This window comes from Impatiens glandulifera, chromosome 2 (assembly GCF_907164915.1).
Source record: "Impatiens glandulifera chromosome 2, dImpGla2.1, whole genome shotgun sequence".
NCBI classification, from domain to species: Eukaryota; Viridiplantae; Streptophyta; class Magnoliopsida; order Ericales; family Balsaminaceae; genus Impatiens; species Impatiens glandulifera.
This window is the reverse complement of record NC_061863.1, coordinates 48,054,660-48,076,767: the sequence shown is the minus strand read 5'-3', so window position 1 is coordinate 48,076,767 and position 22,108 is coordinate 48,054,660. Positions and strand designations below refer to the sequence as shown.

Here is a 22,108-nt window from a genome sequence, read left to right as displayed (position 1 = left end):
TTAACAATTGAGAATTCTGCATTAATTTGGCACAAGCGTTTAGGTTATATATGTAAACACAGAATTGAAAGACTTGTAAGTGATGAAATTCTTGATTCCCTTGATTTTTCCAATTTTAATATTTGTGTTGGATGTATTAAAGGAAAGCAAACAAATGTAAGAAAATTGTGTGCCAATTGAAATTCAAATCAAATTCAAATGTGAATTAAAGTGAAATTTTAATATTTGTGTTGGATGTATTAATTCACAATGAATTTAATATGAATTTCATTTTGATGAAATTTCACTTTAATTCACATTTGAATTTGATGTGAATTTCATTTAGATTAATTTTACTTTAATTCACATTTAAATTTCATGTGAATTTCATTTGGATTAATTTCACACTTAATTTACATTTGAATTTGGTGTGAATTTCATTAGTCCAAATATTATTTCCATTTAATTAATGGAATTAGTTTAATTCCAACAATCCCCCACGTTAATGGAAATTGAATGGTTAACCCGGTGAAAGTTTCAACAGTTGAATTCTACATAGTATAGGTAGGTGTAACCCTTTGAACCTTCTCTTATGAAAATATATAACTTTACTAGCCGATTAGTAGACTCGATCTCCTTGAACTATTCTACCTTTTGTGTAAACGATTACACACTTTCACATAGAATTCTTCCTGATACATGTCAGTTCTCATGATTGTGTTCGTTTTGTCCATGAACACTCTCTTGGTTCAGTGAGAGGGTCTAAAATTGAGCCGTGCAATTCTTTCGAAGCGGTCCCACTTCTCTCTCACATAGGTGATCTCTTTGTTCATAAAGAATAATTAAAAGCCTAATTGCTTATCCTTTCCCGAAATGCTATTTTATCGTAGTATTTTTTACCCATAGCAATATACCAAGTTTAGTACAAGTAGGTTGTCCTATTGAACATAGTTTTTGGGATCTCTAATCATCATAGGTTGAGTTTCCCTTCATACTAACTTATTGTAGGCTTAAGTTCTATTCCTTGTGAGGATTTTAACACCAACTCTCTATTTAATCCTTTGGTTAGCGGATCCACAATATTATCTTTTGATTTTACGTAATCAATTGAGATAATTCCAGTAGAGAGTAATTGTCTAATAGTATTATGTCTACGACGTATATGTCTAGGCTTACCATTATACATATGACTCTTAGCTCGTCCAATCGTAGATTGACTATCATAATAAATAGAAATTACTGGTACGGGCTTAGACCATATTGGAATATCTTCTAAGAATAGACATAGCCATTCAGCTTCTTCACCACATTTTTCAAGAGCAATAAATTCAGATTCCATCGTGGATCTAGCAATAACATTTTGTTTAGAAGATTTCCAAGATATAACTGCACCTCTAAGTGTAAATACATATCCACTTGTTGACTTAGAGTTTTTCATATCTGAAATTCAATCAGCATTAGTGTACCCTTTGATAACAGTAGGATGTTTAGTGTAGTGCAGACCATAATCACGAGTATTTCTTAAATACCTAAGTAATCGTACAATGACTTTCCAATGATTATTACCTGGATTACTCTTATATCTACTTAGTTTGCTTATTGTATAGGCTATATCTAGTCTTGTACAACTCATTAAGTACATTAGACTCCCAATTATTCGAGAATATTCTAATTGAGAAACACTCTCTTTGCGATTTTTAGATAGATGTTGACTCGTATCTATCGGAGTCTTAGCCAATGCAGAATCATCCTTGTTGAATTTTTCAAGGATTTTATCCACATAATGTGATTGACTTAGAACTATCCCTTCCGATGTTCTAATCACATTGATTCCAAGAATCACATCAGCCAATCCCATATCTTTCATGCCAAAATTTGAATTTAACATATCTTTAGTGGATTTAACCATTTTATCATTACTTCCAATGATAAGTATGTCATCTACATAAAGACATAAAATGACATAACTATTTTTTGTGTCTTTAATATAAATACATTTATCATATTTATTGATCTTAAATCCACTTGAGATCATAACATGATCAAATTTCTCATGTCATTGTTTTGGAGCTTGTTTTAAGCCATACAATGACTTACCAATTTACAAACTTTATTTTCTTGTCCTTGAAAAGAAAACTCTTGAGGTTGATCTATGTAAATTTATTCTTCCAAATCTTCATTTAAGAAAGTTGTTTGTTGATGAACTTCTAGATTGCGCAAAGAAGCAATCGCAAGAATCAATCGAATAGAAGTTATTCTCGTAACTAGAGAATATGTATCAAAATAATCAAGACTTTCTCGTTGGCGATATCCTTTAACCACCAGTATTGCCTTATATTTATCAATTGATCCATCAGCTTTCATTTTCTTTTTGAAAATCCATCGGCAACCAGGTGGTTTAATTCTCGGAGGCAGCTCCACTAGTTCCCATGTATGGGTTTTCAAGATAGATTATATCTCATTATTAATTGTCTCTTTCTATTAAGGCCCTTAAGACGAGGTAATTGTCTCATTATAGGTTTGAGGTTCACTTTCCATCATGAAAGTAATAATAAAATCTTTCTCAAGTATAGAGAGCAAAGAGTTGCCGATAGAGTTTAAATCTTTCTCTTAAGGTGTTGTCTGATATGGCCTCTTTTGAGTTCCTCTTCGCTCTCCTAGAAAATTCTATCCACTAATTCTAGAGGTGGTTCTTCTCCAACCTTTTCAAGTTGTGTTCCTTCTTCAACCTCTACGGGTGGTGTTCTTTCTCCACCCTCTACATTTGGAGAGAATTGTCCAAGTGAGTAGGTTGAGGTTCCACCTTCTTCTTCGTACTACTTTCTTCTTGCACAGAATTTTCTCTATCTTCTGTTTCATTTTCTTTAACCACATTTTTCTTTTTGAAAATAGGCACCTCTGTTTCGTTTTCATACATCTTTACTTTCTGACCTTTATAAATTTTCTAATCTTCTTCCTTAGCCAAATCACATTTTGGGCTTGCATGTTGGAAGGTATTGCAGAAAGAGCATCTGTCTGGCCTCCATTCATAAGTGATTTTCATTACAGTCCTTTTATGTCTACTACTATCATACTTATCGGCAGTGTGCTTCTCGGATGCACCTCAATGCTAATTCTAGCAAATGATAGGTGTTCTCCTCCTTCAGTAATTGAGTCCATGTATAATGGTCTACCCAATAAACCTGTAAAATGACTAGGGTCTTCAGAATTGTATATATATGCAGGTATATTCAAAAGCTTGAACCATATATGTGCAGTTTTTTTGGTTTACTCAATAGGTTCAAGTCTTCAGACCATTTTTCCAACTTCATACAGTTGGATCCTATATACGTATGCCTATTTTCTAGAATTTCCTCCAAATTAGATTCATTCTTGAATTTAAGGAATATATAAATCATGAACATTTGTTGAAATCTTCTTCAACCCTTTTCCTTCCCATTGCTTCAACAGTGCATCTTTAGTAATTGGGAATGATACTCTGCTTTTTCCTATGTAGTTTCCCACAATTATATTTCTCATTCCTTTATATAGTTATCTTCTATTTCAATAGGTAATTTAAATTCAAATGGAGAATTTAGTACCTCCACTTTTGTTTGTGTATTGCCCAAGTAGATTTTCCCTTTATAGGCATGATCTTTTAACTCTTTTGCATTATTGTTCTTCCATGCTTCATTAATTTTCCATGTCGAGTTGCTCCGGATAGTATATGACTTAGATTTGGGAGCTTTCATCATTTTCTTCGTTGTAGCAACTAACCATTGAACAATTTCTTCATAATCTTCTTTTTTTAGTAGAATCCAGTCTTAAAGATAATGGATGTTGAGTTGAGTTGTAATCTACTGTGCTTTCTCCTTATTGATGACAATTTATCCCCTTTTGGCATGCATAAGGAGCTTTGTAATTTGATTCTTGAGCTCAAACAGATTAGTTATTTCATTATAGCGTATCTTCCAAGCTCCTTCATTATTCCCTTATTTTCCTGCATTATTTTCAACGAGAATTTTCCTAACAGTAGTTGGAGCAGATTGCTTACTTGTGTTGGTATCCTACTGTTCTTTGATAATTTCTTCAGCAATTCTTTCAATATTTTTGACTGTTGCTTCCTTAATTTCTTCCAGCACAAAATCCCTAACTTCTTTAGATTTATTACTTTTGTTCTTCCCCTTCCCATAATGGCAGAACAAAGTAATTAAAAAAACCCTAAGAGATGATCACAGATAAACCGCAATCAAGGGAAAAATTCCAGTGGCACTTACAAATGCACAAAAACCCTAAACTAGAGAAACTTATTGAACGACACAAGACAATATTGTGTCGCTCGTGCCGATCGTGTCGTACCTCCTGTGCTTATTGTGCCGCCCGTGCCGATCGTGTCGTGTCACTTGTGCCGATCGCGCTTCAGAAAGAGGGAATTTTTATTTGAGGGGTATTAAAACCAAAAATGTATTAAACAAGTCAAAATAGGTCAAAAGAATCAAACATTAGTTAAATGAGTTAAAAACATGTTGAATAAGTCAAAAACATATCAAATTAGGTAAAACAAATCAAATATATGTTAAACGGATCAAAATATGTTAACTTAGACAAAAAAATGTTAAATATTAAAAATGTCAAAAACGTAATAAATGTGTTACAAACTAAAATTTAGTTTGGGTTACCCAACTCAACCCATATTAAACTCATATTATTCGTTAATATGGGTTGACTAAATTTAATTTGGGTTGAGTATGAGTTGGATTTACCCATTTGCATACCCTAACTCGTGCAACAAGAAGAGAAGAATGTAAGTCAATTCATAAGGATAACTTAAGTGAAAACTAAGAAAACACAAGGTCTGATGGATCGTGTTATACTGCACAACTATGTTTACTTTTTGTACATATACAAAAAAAAAAAAAAAAAAAAAGTAGGTCTTTAGACCAACTCCAATTTACAAACTCATTCTCAAACTCAAAATACAATATATGTCAAATTAAACCGTAGTTCATGAAACATAATATTTTAAAATATTTTTTTCTTACCCTAACTTTTTAACCTTATTAACATTATCTATATATTTATTAACTTAATTTACATATTTAACCTCAATATTTTTTCATTCATTTAATAAAATGAAAATAAAATTAATTATATATATCACTAATTCCTGCCCAACAAAATAATTCAATAATACTTTTAAATAAACAAACATATTCTATTAAAACAAAAATATTAATAAAAATTTAATTAATAAAATATAACGTAAAAATATAAAATATATTAAATAAAATTTTAAGTATATTACACTTTAATGATTTAATTATATATTTAAAATATATTATAACTTTTATTTTAAAAGAAAAAAAATAAGTTGAAAGATCAATTTCCATATAAATATGAAAAGTTATAAAAAAAAATTAATTTAAGGACCTTTAAAAAGAACCAATTCTTGTTCTACCCACCTGTCAAACAATTTTTTTCAAACTACCACTTTTTTATTCACTTTCCCAAACTACCCATCTTTCTCCCTCTAAATCATTAATTATCATTTTAATTACACATCTTACATATTAATCCACTAATTACTAAATTTTATAAATATAAATATATATAATTAAAATTAATAATACATATATTAAATAAAATATATTACATTAATATTAAAATAATATATATATATATATTATTTTTACTTAATTTTATAAATATAATATATAATTAAAAATAAACATTATAAATTAAATAATTTAAAATAATATTATAAACTAAAATAAAATATATTACATATACCTTTAATATTATATATTAAAATAAAATATATTATATTATATAAATATTAAAATAACACATATATTATATAAATATTAAAATAATACATATATTTTATTTGTACTTAATTTTATAAATATAATATATATAATTAAACTAAATATACTAAATTAAATAATTAAAATAAATATTATAAACTAAAATAAAATATATAACATAAACCTAAAATAAATAAAACTTTAAAATAAATTACCTAAACTTTAAAATATTTATAAAAGTATTCAATTTAAAAAACCTTAAAATAAAATAAATTATATAAATTTTAAAATATTTATAATATTTTACACATTTGCGTAAAATATAAGTGTTATTTTAATATTTATGTAATATATGTATTATTTTAATATTTATATAATATAATATATTTTATTTTAATATATAATATTAAAATTTTATGTAATGTATTTTATTTAGTGTATAATATTTTATTTTAATTTATAATATTTATTTGAATTATTTAATTTATAATGTTTAATATTAATTATATATATTATATTTATAAAATTAAGTAAAAATAAAATATGTGTGTTATTTTAATATTTATGTAATATATGTATTATTTTAATATATAATATTAAAATTTTATGTAATGTATTTTATTTTAGTGTATAATATTTATTTAAATTATTTAATTTATAATGTTTAATTTTAATTATATGTGTGTTATTTTAATATTAATATAATATATTTTATTTAATATATGTATTATTAATTTTAATTATATATATTTATATTTATAAAATAGAGTAATTAGTGGATTAGTGTGGAAGATGTATAATTAAAATGATAATTAACGATTTAGAGAGAAAAAGATGGATAGTTTGGGAAAGTAAATGAAAAAGTGGGTAATTTAGAAAAATTGTTTGAAAGGTGGGTAGAACAGGAATTGGTCCCTTGAAAAAATGACCGAACTACTGGAATAAACAGTGTCAACGCATAGAATAATGCAAACACAAAATGAATTTGATAGTGGTGTCCCGCAAGCATAATAAATTTTATGCACTGTTAGAGATGATCTTACCTAATAAAAACATGCACATAAAAATGAATTAATAGTATAAAGTAATAAAAAGAAAATACTAATCATTATAATTAAACTATAATATCCACATGCCTCATTGTTGGCCTTCCAATATGTAGTATTAAAGCATGAATAATATTATAGCCAACTCTACCGATAATTAAGATCCCCAATTTTATCAAACAGTTGTGAGCATTATGAGTTTTTATTTACCAAGTGTATAGAAATATAACTAATAATAGTTTCAATTCTTCAATTTTTAACATAATAAAAGATTTGTCACATGACGGTAAAAAAGAAAAAAAATGGAAGTCTTAATTTTTGACAGTTTTTATGGGGGTCAAACTCAACACTTTCATGTTCCAAGTAAAAGTGAAACAGAATATAAAGATACAAATAGTTTTACAGTGCCATTAGTCTGTCTTTATTTATAAGGATTTAAATAAACAACACACCTTGATTCATTGATGCAAAAGGTAAAACCATTAGATCAGTTACCCTGTGCTCTTTGCACGAATCCCTTTATGTCAAAGGATTCACTTCCAGTCTTCTTTGTAATAACACCCTGGTAAAAATAAAAGTAAAAAAAATTATTCACCCTTGAAATTGTTATATTAATTTGTAGTGTAGGTAGGAAGGACCAAACCTTTTCGGTAAATATTCCACTTATCAAAGAAGCAGGGGTAACATCAAATGCAGGATTCCAGACAGAAATCCCAGAAGCAGCAATCTGTTCCCCACGACCACCATGCGCGTTTAGCAATTCCAAAGGAGATCGTTCTTCTATGACAATTTCGTCCCCCGATTGAAGTGATAAATCAACTGAAGTCAGGGGTGCTGCTACATAAAATGGAATGTCGTGATGTTTCGCACATACAGCTAGGTTATACGTCCCAATCTTGTTTGCGGTATCTCCTGCATCCATTTTTTTTTAAGTACATGCAACAACAAGACAACATATGTTTCGTTTAAATAGTACCATTTGAGGCAACACGGTCTGCTCCAACAATTATGCCATTCACACGTCCAGCTTTCATCAATGCAGCAGCAGCTGAATCAGTTATTAGAGTAGCAGGGATTTTTTCATGCACCAATTCAAATGCTGTCAACCTTGACCCCTATATCAAATAATTAAACATTAGTGTTAATGATGATGAACTGAGCCCTGATTGCAGTTTTTGTTGATCGGGGTCTTTTGGGATAATGGGTGAAATTTTTTCAAATATTTTCTATACGGCGGATGTGATCCATGAGTTTACTGTTGATTTAAATGAGATCATGCCACAAATCAAATGAGGTAACATAAATTCTCTAGTCCTAAAGTAAAATGTAAGTATCAAGATGTAACATCTTTAAGTTAACAAGTTGTTAAACATAAGCTTGTAAAAGACTCACTTGATTGTATGGACGCGTTTCAGTGCAATATGCATGCTCCAAAACTCCATCAGTTTGAAGTGAACGAATGACTCCTAAAGCGGTTCCATAACCAGCTGTAGCAAGACTGCATAATACAAAGACAAATCACAGAGAGAATGATTTTAACAGATACTTTATTCCTAAGATATACTCATAGCACTTTAAAGTTGCACCTTCCAGTGTTGCAATGAGTGAGTATAGACAGCTTATTGATGTCCTTAAGCTGAAATCGGATAAACTCAGCTCCAAACGATCCAATAGCTTTATTCGAAGTCACGTCATCCTCGAGCATCAATTCAGCAGCTTCAATGAAAACCTAACCACAACAACCATTAAATGGAATGATAAGATAACGATTTGATAACATTATACAACATAACAACAACACATATTTTCACCACCACCACCTTAAATACATCCTTGGCATCAGAAGTGGTAGCAGCTGCCTTGGATATAATTTCATTAAATTTCGTTGCAGCATCAGAAAGATTAACAGCAGTTGGTCGGCTAACAAATGAAATTTCTAAATCAGCCAGGAAAACCTAATTAAGTTAGTCTGGAAGCAGTTATCACAATTAACAAGTACCTTGATACAAGATATTCCAATTTTTTGGTAATAAGAGATGATGCATCTTGAGAAGTTCCTTCAAAATTTTCCAAGTTGAACAATTCTACAGCTAAAGAGAGTGCACCAGCTACAGCAATAGCAGGTGCTCCACGAACGACCATATCGCGTATTGCAGTCCTGAGACAATATTTTTAAGAAATTAAAACTGCAAATCGCGGAATTAGATGATATAAAATTGAGAACGTGAATTAGAGCAGAATTGTTATTAACCTACCATCCATCAGATGAGTTACGGATGTCGATGTAAATAGTTTGGAGTGGAAGCTTCCTCTATTAACAAAATTCAATGAATACCGGTTATACTACTATTGAAGTCTCGAATCAATGAATGAATGAAATAGAAGAGATTCATAAAGATGCATAATGTGGACCTGATCGAGGAGCTGAAGTGAACCAGGTCGATAACGGATAGCTTGAAGAGACGAATCGTTTGCAGGCGTCGCCATCTCAACTGAACCCGATTTGCTGACTTTCACTCTCACTCTAAATCCACGATTCTGGGCTTTGGCTTGGGCTTCCGTGATTAGATGTATCCACTTATTGACACTTGAATAAATTCCATGTAACAATCACTTTTCAATTATTCTCTCTATATTATTATATCATTTTTACTACTTTTTTACCTTATATTTTTTTTTTTTATTAATGAGGATATGATACTAGAGTGTGTTGTAATTTATGTATAAAGTAGTAAAAATGAAAAAAATGAGAAATTTTCGTTGAGATAAGATTTTTTTAACGAAGTAGGTTACTATGACCCCAAAGTTATAATAACTACTTCAACTTAAATGGTTCTAAGCGAGAACCAAATATGTGACATTTGGTCTCTTAGAAACTACTTTTGTCACTTGAGCTACCTTAATAAGTTAAATAAAGTTAAATGTTTTAAAGATAAGGGAGGTAGGAATATATTTGAGACCTTATTTCTTTTAATTAGGTTATTTCATTGAAATAGTGTAGTCGATTTGCAACGGAGTTAAATAATTTTTTAGCATCGATGATCAGATTTAATATGGTCAAGATTGGTTTAGTTGGTTAACCAAAATGTCTTCAGCGGGATATATGATGTATTATTTGAAGGAGAATTTATTTTGTGTGGAAAGGTTTTCGCGTGCAGTCTAGATTTATTATGGGGATAGATTTTTGATCAGTTTTTGGGATGATATTTAGTATAGTGTTAAAAGTTTAGGTGCAACGTATCATGGATTTGTTTTAATTGCTATATGTAGAAATGTCTTAGTTAATGACATGTTTGATCATCGATCTAGTGGTTTCGCTAGCAGAATTAGATATAGAAATAGATTAAATATTATGATGAGTTTTCTCGTAATAGAGGTTTACTTTTGGTAGGACATAAACAAGTGTTTTCGTCTAAATAAAACGTTATGCGATGACAAAATATTGATAGTTTTCATATGAGGCATTGCTACAAGAGGAATGATAAGGGAGTAAAGAATAACGTGACATTACATTATTGAATGAAAATGGAAAAAGTATGAGGAGAAGTAGAAGATAATTTTTTTAAAAATTTTCTCAGACAATTAGATTGCATCACATAATTCACTCTCTCATTCAATCTTCCAAATTCACTATCCTTATATTTCATTTACTACAATTTGATCGATAAGATGATTCCATATGAATTTTTGGGAGAAGTTTTGCGAGTCTAAGATTCCATCCAAGATTTTGTTATTTAGATGGAGCACTATTCACGGTGAAACTTTTACGGATAACATATGCATGAAAAAAAGTTGTATTATAGTATGTCGTTATCATATGTGTCACGAGAATATTGAATTGGTAATTCACTTACTTCTAGAGTCTTTTTTTGTGCAATATTATTGGGATTCACCGATTGATACTGAGTGTTTGGTAGTTGTTGAGAAATTTTAATTGATGCGCCTGATATAACATACCTAAATATTTGAGTTATCAACCCAATTATTTTCTGGTAGATTATTTGGTTAGAGTGAAATCATCGAACTTTTAATCACCGTAGTCGTCTAATACGTATCATTCATAATGTTATTATTAAAACGTTTTTTGAGATTCGTTTCGAAAAGTCGATGAAGTCGGTAGGAGAGTTAATCATTTCTCTCGAGGAGTTACAAACTCGATAATATATTGGGTAACGTGGTTGTATTATATATATATATTAATGTCATTTTTTTTATCATTTTTAATATATGTGACCATTTAAAAAAATATTATAATAGTATACAATATATTAACTTTAAAAAAATGTTTAAGGTTATTGGGTAAAGTTCCATTACAAGACTTTAAATTATGTCTTTTAAGTTAATGTATAAATTTCTGCTAATTGGGCCAGGTTTCGTTACAAGGCTTTTAAAATGCATGAGATGTGTTATCAGTGAAAAAAATCTGAAATTGCATTTAAAATATAGTAGGATAGTTTAAAATTTATATTTCATAAGAATAAAATAATTGTATTTTAATATTTTTAGTTGAATCATTACAAGATTTAAAAAATAGGACATTGATAACATAACCAAAAAAAACATAATAATATAAAAATTAGTTGTGATAAATGAGTCACATCGATCCTTTAATTATTTACATAATAATTAAAATATAAAAATGGTTAGCATGAAAAAAGAAAGTCTTCAATAGCTACTTTCTGCCCAACCTGTTTTATGCAACTAAAACTCAAATGGATACTTTTCTCCTTGTTTGATGCTGTTATTTGATAGTTTTTTTTTATTAAAATAATATATTTGATAAGAAAAAATAAATTATTTAAGTTTTTAATTTATTGAATTTTATATTTAAAATTATAATTTTATAAAAGTAAAATAAAATTTTATAATAATTATTTAATCAAAATATTAAAATATTTTTACTTATTTTAATTAAATCTATTTGTCAAATCCAATTATTGACACTGGAATAAAGTCCATATAAACAATCACTTTTTAATTATTCTATAAAATCTCTTTTAATAGATTTTGTGTCTATTATTATATTTTTTTAATACTTTTTATCTTTATATTTTTGCTATACAAATATATTATAGTAAAATTATATAAATATTTTATTAATGAGAATATGATATTAGTGTGTTGTAATTTATGTACATATACGATATTTTTATTCGTTCTCTCAGAATGCGAGGTAGTAAAAAAAAATGTGTAAATTTTGTTGGGAATCTTCCGACTCATCGTTATGTCATTTATTAGTTGAGATGTTTTTAATGAAGGATGTTAGCATAACTCCCACAGTCATGACAACCATTTCAACTTAAGACGTTTTAAGTGAGAATCGAACATGTGACATTTAATCTCTTAGAAACCACTTTTTGTCACTTGAGCTATCTTAATAGGTTAAATAATGTTAAATGTTTTAAAAATAAAGGAGATAATATATTCGAGACCTTGTTTTTTTAAATAAAGTTATTTTATTGAAATAGCGTAGTAAATTTGCAACGAAATCAAATAATTTTTTAATATCGATTATCAGATTTAATACGGTCAAGATTGGTCTAGTTCCAATATGTGATTGATTTAATTATAATAAGATGATAAATATATTTTGAATTTAAGGATTCAAAAGTTTTCAAATAAAAACATAAGCGAATCGGGGTTGAACCGCTGAACAACATAAGTTTATTAACTAAAAAATAAGTTTGTAATTGCTAGATCTTTTAATGTAGTATTCATTTGCATATTCAATTTTGTTCTAATAGAGAGTTGCATACCCATAATGTGGTGTTCATATGTACATGTAATGTATCCTTCATACACAAACCATAGCAATCCCCCAAGAATGATTGACCCTCAATGCTCTTCTAAGTTTGTTTTGTGGACCTTTGATATCTGGATGTTGATAATTTCTTCTGTAGTTCCAAGTTTGATATTCTCTCCGCCTCGAATGCGCGTTCTAGCTGTTTAAATTAAACAAACCACGTCGTTATATTTGCTATGTCGATGTCTTTGTTTGTTTATAGTTGTAAAGGGAGAGTTAATTGGTGTACCTTTGCTGCTCGATTACTCCATTCTGCCAATATAGCTCTCAATCTTTCGTTCTCTTCTACGTACTGTTCCCACCAATATGGTGAGTTATTGAAATGGTCGAACAGCCTGATTGATAAATGTGGAAATAATGTAAAATTAATATTCAAGACCTGATTATTGGTGGTGCGGACACGCTGAAGCTCGGAATCTCTCTCAGCAATGAGTGATCGGGCTAGTGTTAGCTCCGATTTTAACTGGTTCATCTGAAATTCAGAAATGTAAAGAAGATCAGTACAATGGCATCATTACGAAAGAACAAGAGGTTACCTCAGCAGAAAGTGTTCGTAGCTCCTGATCACGAGCTGCTAAAAGATGAGCAAGATCAACCTGCAAGAATAGTACGTATGGTTTAGATTAGCATGATAGAATATTACCATAACAAGGGTATGTAGGAATTACATTACCTGAGGAGCGGTTCCATCACTACAACTTTCATATTTGCTTAAGCATTCTTGTAATCGAATGATCTACATAAGGCACATACATAGGTGTTACATACTTTTCTTAATATATAGCAAATTTAATTTGGCACTTCTAACATACCTCCTCACAAAGCAAGTGAAGGTTTTCCTGTTGATACTGTAACAAAGCCATTTGCTGATCAGCAAGGCGACCACCATCACGGTACCTGCTAGGAAGGAATATCAGTTGTGCTTTTGGCCAATAAATTGAAAATAAATGGTACACATATTTTTATCAAGAACAGGTTACAAACACAATTAGATTACAAAAGTTAAGCCTACTACTCCGAGTAATGCCATCCTTCCGCGTGAAACCAGTCAAAAATACCAAGACAGATTATCACAGCCTTCCATCAATGCCAGACACTGAACCGAATTTCAATCAAATGCTTGCAGAGGGGAATCTAACTCACAAGAAATTATTGGATAACTAAACTACTAAACTACTTCTACATTGTCTTTCTACAAATTATAATCATTTGTCCGCCTTCTCAGATGTCCTGACAACATGTTGAGGACTAGACAGATCTATCTACAGTTCTGAATTATTGTTCCCCAATCTTTGCCAGATACTTATGTTTCCAATATTAATTCTAATAACTGAGTAAACACAGGATGGCAATCATAACCAGAGAACGATACTAATGACTAGAATTTTGATATGGTCTTAAACCTTGACACTTAAAAGAAAACCTAACTTAAACTGATTAAAGTAAACCTAACTTAAACTGATATAAGAAATTACTTTACGGTACAAAATTCCGGCAAAAGCCTTAATATTATCAGTTTTTTGGGGGTTCTGGGCTATCAACTTGATTCCTGAGCTCTATACAGTATAGTTCTAGGTCACAATATATTAGCACTTGTTATCAAGTCTGATCATAATGGATGTAAACTTGAAGCCTGTTGTCTTCTAAAACAGAAGCCATGCTGAGAAAATTTTCCTTCTAATACTGTTGACTTTGAATGATAAAGTATATAAAAAACAAAGATGTGAAAAGCGGATAATTAGAAATCACCCTCTTTCATTCAAGATATTCAATTATAACTACCTCAATCCTTCTGAGGACGATGACGGCTGGAGGGGAGAGTTTAAAGACTTTAAAACATCAGGTTGAGAATCTAATGAATTGTATCTGTGAATATAACCTGCAGATATAATGTGGCAGCCCATTAATAAATGGAAGCAAACTCTTATTTCTGAAAGTCTGGATAGCTATATGGAATATATTTTCCTCCTTGACTAAAACTAAGGGAAACAAAATTTGTAGAAATAGCCAAAGTTAGTCATAGCCAGTCATTTACTCTCTGCAGTTTCAACACATTACACCAGCAAAAATCATCTCTTATATAAACCTATAAAGAAGGCTAGTGTAATGTATTAGTAGGGTTGGAAATTAGTAGTTAGTAATAAATTGTTTATTATATTAGTCCTCCAAGTTGTTAGTTGTTAGAATAGATGGCACCCTATAGTTATATATTGGGTGACCTAGCTGAAAGAGGGAATCAATTAATGTAGTAAATAGAGTTTACTCTCTCTGGACAATGGAGACTCTCCATCCTTCCCTTATCTAAGAGATGAGGCTATTTCATTTTCATCTCCTTCTTGAATCTACTATTCTCTATTACAAACCCTAACCCTACACCTAACAACAGATAGACTGGGGTCTTTATATTCTTCTCATAACCTTTTCTCTGTAACAATTAACAATATCTTACTTGGATAACTAAGAAATGGCTACACAATTTGCAGACCAAGATGGTTCAAGAATCTAAATTAAAAAAAATGTTTGAACAAGAGAAGAAAGATGGTTTTTAGTAGGTAATCTTTGTCCTCGAGAACCTGACAATGTTTCTCAAAGCATAATGACAGTAATACTTGGATATCAAAATTCCTCCAAAAAAATATGGATAAAAGAATTTCCTCAAAATAAGCAACATAGTGTAGAATATTTCAAGAATTCTTTTAAGAAAAAGTATAATTTTATCAAAGCACGCAATAAACCAAGGAGCCATCACCAGAAATATATAATAACCAATCAACTTACTAGATTTACTTTCAATGCATGAAACCTACCCATGTAGACACTCATAAAGAAAGCAGCAAATACTGCTTCAACAAGCATAATGATCCTGCAGAATGTTATAGCAAACAAAATTCTGAGAGAGCGTATTTCCCAAAAATCAACCATAATACTTTGTAGTTGAAAAAGAAACTTGGACAAAAAATTAATTTAAAACATCAGTTTCCATAATGTAACGACTCCAAAAGCAATTATATGAAATGAAGAAAAAGAGAAGGCGATAGTGCTATGGACTTGGTTTTTGTAGCAGGAGGAGAACTCCTGTCAATAGTATCATTACCATAGAAAATTGCATGATCTTGGGGGCATGATGAAAATAAAAATGTAATTTTCCATCATAATTAACACATCCAATTTACTAGGCTACAGGTAATTATGTTCAGAGTAGTCACAAACTAATATAATCCTCGTAGAGTGCAAAGTAGTAAACATATTTGGCATGTTAAAATCTTGAACTCAACTTAAATACTAGGAAATGACTTACTAAATCAGATAGCAAGACAAAAGCAACATCTACAAAGCCACCTTAACAAATCAAAACAACTAAATATGCCAAGACATACCTGAGTAACAGAGAGATGGCAAGAAGACTAATAAGGGGTTTCCACACCATGATAAGTAGAATAGCAGCAGTTGCTGAAAAATACATAAATTCAAATAAGTACCTTAATATTGGCCAAAGCTATGGATAGAAATCTTTGAACATACACATGTTATAAAATCTACCGCATAGTATGTTTCCTTTTCTTCCAACACTCAATAAGGGTATTAAGTGAATGCATAAAAAAGGGAAAATGGATGTTGCCTAGACAGGGGAACAATGTTATCATAAGATGATTGTCGACTATGCTTTAAAAGTGCATGACTTCATTGCCAACATTGGGAAAATATAGCTTTTAAACATTAGTCAGTGTAAAGTACAGTAGAAAATTGAAGTCCATACCATAAGCGGTGGTTGCAAAAGGAAGACGAACTAGATGCTTTAACTTCTGGCTGAAAACATAATAGCCCTGCAACATAAGAAGAGGTAATAGGAAAAATAACTGAGAAAATCAGAGGTATGAGATCCAACAATTATACAGAAGAATTAAAGAGCAGATGATGGGTGCAAATGTAAAGCACTTCTGAGCAGATATACAAGGCACATATTGCACAGAAAGACATAAGAATAGTACAGTAAACTTTATCAACTTTTGGTGTAAGCCAATCAATCTTTTAGGATAAGAGGAAAACCTGTAATGAGGGAAAGAGTTAACAGCAGCTAGTAGCGGATATTGGCGGGTACAAATAAAATAGTATAAATTGATTAGTAACGGTTATGTTGTAGATAAGAAATGAATTAGTTGAAAACTCTTCTAAAGTTTCTGTTTCACTCTCATCTCAATACATGTATTCTCCTTTACATTTAAGGCTATATCTTTTCCTATTAATACAATTCTCTTTGATTCAATGTATCATTTCAACAATTATACTATTTGATTCTAGATATTAAACATAATTCTAGTTATATCATAACCATACCTGCAAGCGTATTTTCTGAACTTGGTATACCAAATACTGTTGAAATATACCTACATAACAAAAAGAAACGAAAACTTATTATCATTTCCAAATATTCCAATAGAGAAAGACATGAAATCACAGCATCATCTTGGAAGGAAGGATCCAAATAAACATGAAAATAACCTGTGGCAATCAAAAGGGCGACACTGCAGCTGCACAATGCCGATGAAAGAAAATCTTGTCCTGGGCGAAATACCCATGGAGATGCCGCAGCCAAAACAACATAACCTGCCTAAAGTAATGAAGACCCAGCTATCCATTATCACTAATTTTCCAAATAATGCGAAACCCGAAAGTGAAATGAAGTAATTTAGGAACTTGCCAACAAAATGCAGTACAAAACACTTCCAACTAAGCTTGTTGGTTTGCGATGGCCAAATAAAGGAGTCTCAATCGGTACATCGAGGAACCTACATTGTGAAAGAGTTGAGATTACATGATCTTACACAAAGTTCAATAACGAAATTCAAGCATGATCGTCAATTGTGATTGAAAATGATCAATTAACAATGAAATACTCAAAAAGCAGGAGAAAGGGAGTAAGGATTAAGCAATAATTACAGGGCTTCTTCTTCAGGTGAGATAGTGGCAGCGTGTCTATCAGTGGCCATCTTTTTCTCGGATTCTTGCTATGTATATTTACTACTGCGAGGATTCAGAGATCATAATGCATAGATATCCTTTACAGCTTTACTAATCACTTTCACACACACGCACTATTTCTCTAACAAGAGAACAAATCATCGGCGATTCGTTATCTCTCTGAAACGGGATTTATGAACTTCAACGAACAGTCTTGGATCGCGAATTCCCGATCTAAATATATATAAAGAGAGAGACTTGACATTGTAAATTTCTAATAAGCAATATTAATTAATTAATATAGTAATAATTATTTTTAAATACTAATTATATTTATATCAAGTTTGAGTTTATATTCTACTTTTTATTTTACAAACTGAAACCATTAAAATCAATTAATCGATATATAGGTAAAATAAAATTGGTAAGCTACTAAATTGGTTAAGGATTTTTCAATTTTATTCTTTTCAGCCTTGGGAAAAGAATTATAAATCAATTAGCTGCTTATTTTATTGATAATTTTAATATATCTTTTATTATAATTTTTTATTTGATTTGAATTGTAACTTACTTCTTTTTCCATGTAAACACAGTTCATCAGGTAACTTTATAAAAGCATTTATATTTTAACTTTTATAAAAAAAAAAAATTGACTCATTAATTTCATATAATAGAAAGAGATAGAAATTTATAAGAAATGGGATAAAAGGTTTATTAAATTTTACAAATTTGTTTCAATTCCTTAATTATATTAAAACCTTACAATTTTGTTTTGTGTAATCCAAAGAAACCTTTTGTTTTGTATCATCCAATAGAGATAAATTGAACAAACATGAATATTAGTATTTGATCCATCTCAACTCTCAATCATTTAAGCTTAAGAAAGTAATTTTTTTTTAAACTATTCAAATTATATTATGTCAACATATTATAATTTATTTTTGTTAATTATGTTTAAAAATATTAAAAACAAAAATAATTCAAATATAAAAACTCAAATTCTATTAAAGTTCAACTAATGAGTTAAATGAGTACTCTTAATTCTATTAAATTTAAAAATTATCTATAAATAATTTTACATCTCCCTAATCACATTTCTTAAATTAAATATTCTCTCTTTCTAAAATCGTATCAATACATTAACTAAAAAATTAGACAAAATTGTTTCAAACAAAGCTTGGTATTGTAAAACTATTCAATCAATAATCATATTTGTTTTCCTGAAATCTATTCAGGTTCTTTTATATATATATACTTCCCAAGAAGTAGGATTACAACAAACATACATACTTATTAGTTGTTTCTTGTTCTATATCCTTAAATACCAAGTAACTAGGTACATTTCATTTTACAAATCAAATATGATGAAGGATTGTGTGGATGTATACAACAGAGGATTGATTGATGCCTCCGTCTAAGCTACAATTGGATACGATGCACAAGTTGCAACGCCTGCAAATGCCGAAATCAAACAAATTTAGTTGGTTTATTTAGTTTATAAAATCAATCAAACACGATTGGTTTGGATAAAAAGCCAACATACCACACATGTTCTTGCCCAACTCCATTTTGAAGTAACCATTATCTCCCCAATCTCCTCCCCATGAATTCTTTATCAGCCAAAACGGAATTTCATTTTCAATCCCATATCCCACTGCTAGAACAGCATGGTTTACATCCTGTCCCAGAACAAAACTATTACTTACTTGTCTTCCTCAAATGGGAAAGAATCAAAGAAAACTCACCATTGGAGTCTTGCCACAATTTCCACTAGTGTAAACTCCTTTCTTGTAAAACCTGAAACTATTTACCACCTCAAATGCAACACTTACTGGCCTTACAGTTCCTACGGCGTGTTTCAATTCATCTTCAGCCCCTAATGTGATGTTCACGGAATCAACAACTTGAATACCAACATTTTCAGAAGAAAATTTGCATTTTCCATCTACTGCTGTGTAAGGATAAGCTTCCTCGGTATCAAGTCCTCCATTATATTTAATGTATTCAAAGGCTTGGGAAGGCAAGCCACCATTACAACCATAGTTATTAAATGTTCCAGCACAATCCACAAGTTGTTGCTCAGATAATGAAATTCCCTTCCCAAATGCTTGTGTATAAGCTGCTTCCAATGCCCCAGTTGTACTGTAATAAATTCATTCAAAACCATATTCATCCCTTCATTAATTCCATAGTTTTGAAACCCAACCCGGTTTGGCACGTGTACCGATCGTCAAATCGGGTTGGATAAGGATTGATAAAAAAATCGGAAATGCAATCAATCAAATTAAACCCGGCCAAAACGTCGGTTGGACCGAAAATCCGGAAGCCCAGGTTAATCCAACGGGTTTATCATTTTTTTTTTAACCATTCCCTTCTCCCCGTTTTTTTTGTTCTCATTAAATTTACCTATTTCTAGTTTCACGTAGTTAGATTACTGATTTCTAGTTTTAAACACTGAGAATGACAAAGATCAACCCGCTAGTTGGACTGAAAATCCGACAGCCCGGGTTAACCCAACGGGTTTATCCTATTTTTTTTTTAAATCACTTGTTTTCTTTCTCAATCACTCTCTCATTCCCCTCCCTTAGTTTTTTAGTTCTAATTAAGTTTACCTATTTCTAGTTTGTAGGTAAATTATCGATTTTTTTTTCTAAAAACGGAGAATGACAAATTTTTTCATGTTGTGAAACAATATCTTGTATTTCTAGTCCCTATTAGAGGCAATGAACAGAGTGTAATTACGAAACCATATTTTGAATTTTAATCTCTATTTTGACTATTATCTGAGTTCATTAATGAGATTGATGACCGGAAAACACCAAAAGGATGATCGGAAATCACCAAAATATGACCGGAACGAGTTTCAAAACTATGATTCATTCTATACCTATATGTATTTCAGAAATATAAACCCTAAAATTCTAACCTGAAAGTCCAGCAAGATCCACAGCCTCCCTGGTTTTTCACAGGACTCACTATACCTGCATCTCTCCAGTCTTTCTGTTACACAAAACCAGATCATCTCAAAAATCTTCCTTCTATAGATTAACTTTAAAAGAACACGAAGAATGTTTTGATAAAGTATACCACATTAGGAAGAATATCATCTGTAAGCCTATGATTGCCTCTTATGGTTGCAGAACAGTTCTGAGAAGCTCCTAACTTACTCCTATGAAACTCTTCCCAGCTCAAATCAGCAAACTCTACAACATCAAAGATTCTCTGATTGAGTTACAAATTAGATCCAAAATATATTTACGATTTGGATCAAGCATTCCAGCAACCTTACCATTAACAGCAAGAGTATAAGAGAGTCGCTTCTTGTTATGCGATCGAATCATCTTCAAATTCTCCGAAAAAATCGAGAATCGTAAGTTGATATCATCAGCCGTTCCATATCGCTTTCCATATCTACAAAGTTCGAGCAAATCATCTCAAACTGACAAACTCCAAATCGCAAAACTCAAATTCAATCAATCAATCAATCAATAGTCAATACGAACCTTGTAGCAAAGCGAGCGAAGGAGATAGCTCTACGAGAGTAACCTACGACTTCAAGAACAGATGCCTCGAGTTGACGTATACCGTCGTAAACGACTGATCGGATCGGATTCTCGCCGTCGAAGCTAGACGATTCGCCGGCGCCGGCGACGGCGACGCAGACTAATAGGAAGATTGAGATACAGAGTAACTGTACTTTAGCCATTCGATAAGTACACTGAAGAAGAAGAAGATACTCCAGAGCTTTGCTAGCCTTTATGGAGGATTCCGATTGACCTGGGAATTATTTGAGTGCGACGCTTATGTGTGTTCTCCAACTTTCTGATTGATTTATAGCCGTCTATTTATTTAGTAGGGCCCGCATTTTGGAATTGAGATTGATCGGATGGTTAATAGACGAGTGAATATTTAGCTTACGGTGGTATGCCGTAGTAGTGAATAATTAGTGTTTTGAAAAATTTGAAATACATATCATGGGTGACGTATATATAGAGAGAATGACAGTTATTAAAATATCTAATATTCTACTTATAGACAAGAAAAAAATCTATTTAATAACTAATTTTTTTATTTCAAAGATATAGGGAAAGAAGTTAGTTATGAGGTGAAATAATTAAAATGTTTTTGTAATAAATAATTTTAAAGATATTTTGAAAGAATAAACCTGTTTTTTATCCCATCTATTTAAATGTGAAAATGTTGTAATTAAATAATAATTTTAAAAATGTAAAAAATAGAGTAATATTAATAATTTGATTTTATTGTAATAACAATATATAATTTTTATTGACTATAAATATTTTTTTTTATCTTTTCTCATATGACTAATTGAAATGATTAAATAGGAAATATATATTTTAATTCTTATTTAGATAATTTATATTTTAATCATAAATATAATTAATTAAAATTAAGATAGAGAATGAAATGATCAAACATTTAAACGATTAAAAAAAATGATAGTATGTCTCGTTATAGACCGATGGTTCATAAGAGGTTAAATTCGTATTTTCATAATTTTATGAGGAGGCATT

General features: G+C 30.5%; 3 protein-coding genes across 4 annotated transcripts; all 3 read right to left on the bottom strand.

Moving 5' to 3' along the window:
- Positions 1–7,171: 7,171 nt before the first annotated feature.
- LOC124925694 (methylthioribose-1-phosphate isomerase-like) lies at positions 7,172–9,372 on the bottom strand. Its single transcript, XM_047465765.1, has 9 exons — positions 9,224–9,372; positions 9,067–9,122; positions 8,811–8,969; positions 8,632–8,731; positions 8,398–8,540; positions 8,204–8,309; positions 7,788–7,926; positions 7,455–7,723; positions 7,172–7,373 (listed from the first exon to the last, which is right to left on the bottom strand). Exons 1-9 carry the CDS (start codon positions 9,296–9,298, stop codon positions 7,299–7,301), a joined length of 1,122 nt encoding a protein of 373 aa, XP_047321721.1. The 5' UTR covers positions 9,299–9,372; the 3' UTR covers positions 7,172–7,298.
- Positions 9,373–12,470: 3,098 nt separating this feature from the next.
- LOC124926090 (protein FIP1-like) lies at positions 12,471–17,819 on the bottom strand. Of its 2 annotated transcripts, none has more exons than XM_047466256.1 (14): positions 17,553–17,819; positions 17,314–17,401; positions 17,115–17,223; positions 16,950–16,999; positions 16,372–16,438; positions 15,992–16,064; positions 15,422–15,477; positions 14,397–14,493; positions 13,427–13,514; positions 13,288–13,350; positions 13,151–13,210; positions 12,994–13,086; positions 12,844–12,906; positions 12,471–12,753 (listed from the first exon to the last, which is right to left on the bottom strand). In XM_047466256.1, exons 1-14 carry the CDS (start codon positions 17,600–17,602, stop codon positions 12,658–12,660), a joined length of 1,053 nt encoding a protein of 350 aa, XP_047322212.1. In that variant the 5' UTR covers positions 17,603–17,819; the 3' UTR covers positions 12,471–12,657. The 2 variants fall into 2 exon arrangements, with proteins under 2 accessions (XP_047322212.1, XP_047322213.1); XM_047466257.1 differs by having other exon boundaries at positions 13,427–13,511; positions 17,553–17,818.
- Positions 17,820–18,844: 1,025 nt separating this feature from the next.
- LOC124927187 (thiol protease aleurain-like) lies at positions 18,845–21,294 on the bottom strand. The gene is made up of 7 exons (XM_047467557.1): positions 21,077–21,294; positions 20,863–20,984; positions 20,661–20,776; positions 20,500–20,573; positions 19,319–19,715; positions 19,117–19,252; positions 18,845–19,025 (listed from the first exon to the last, which is right to left on the bottom strand). Exons 1-7 carry the CDS (start codon positions 21,277–21,279, stop codon positions 18,988–18,990), a joined length of 1,086 nt encoding a protein of 361 aa, XP_047323513.1. The 5' UTR covers positions 21,280–21,294; the 3' UTR covers positions 18,845–18,987.
- Positions 21,295–22,108: the final 814 nt, after the last annotated feature.

What these genes read in the sequence shown, in the direction of transcription:
- LOC124925694 (XM_047465765.1), bottom strand. Translation starts at nt 9,298, where the DNA reads ATGGCGACGCCTGCAAACGATTCGTCTCTTCAAGCTATCCGTTATCGA. An exon ending in CACTTCAGCTCCTCGATCAG is followed by an intron (nt 9,123 to 9,223) that starts GTCCACATTATG and finishes TTTTGTTAATAG; the next exon opens with AGGAAGCTTCCACTCCAAAC. An exon ending in GTGGAATATTTACCGAAAAG is followed by an intron (nt 7,374 to 7,454) that starts GTTTGGTCCTTC and finishes TATTTTTACCAG; the next exon opens with GGTGTTATTACAAAGAAGAC.
- LOC124926090 (XM_047466256.1), bottom strand. Translation starts at nt 17,602, where the DNA reads ATGGCCACTGATAGACACGCTGCCACTATCTCACCTGAAGAAGAAGCC. An exon ending in TCACCTGAAGAAGAAGCCCT is followed by an intron (nt 17,402 to 17,552) that starts GTAATTATTGCT and finishes TTCACAATGTAG; the next exon opens with GTTCCTCGATGTACCGATTG. An exon ending in TTCAGAAAATACGCTTGCAG is followed by an intron (nt 16,439 to 16,949) that starts GTATGGTTATGA and finishes CTTATGTTGCAG; the next exon opens with GGCTATTATGTTTTCAGCCA.
- LOC124927187 (XM_047467557.1), bottom strand. Translation starts at nt 21,279, where the DNA reads ATGGCTAAAGTACAGTTACTCTGTATCTCAATCTTCCTATTAGTCTGC. An exon ending in TTCGCTCGCTTTGCTACAAG is followed by an intron (nt 20,985 to 21,076) that starts GTTCGTATTGAC and finishes CGAACTTTGTAG; the next exon opens with ATATGGAAAGCGATATGGAA. An exon ending in TTATACTCTTGCTGTTAATG is followed by an intron (nt 20,777 to 20,862) that starts GTAAGGTTGCTG and finishes TTGATGTTGTAG; the next exon opens with AGTTTGCTGATTTGAGCTGG.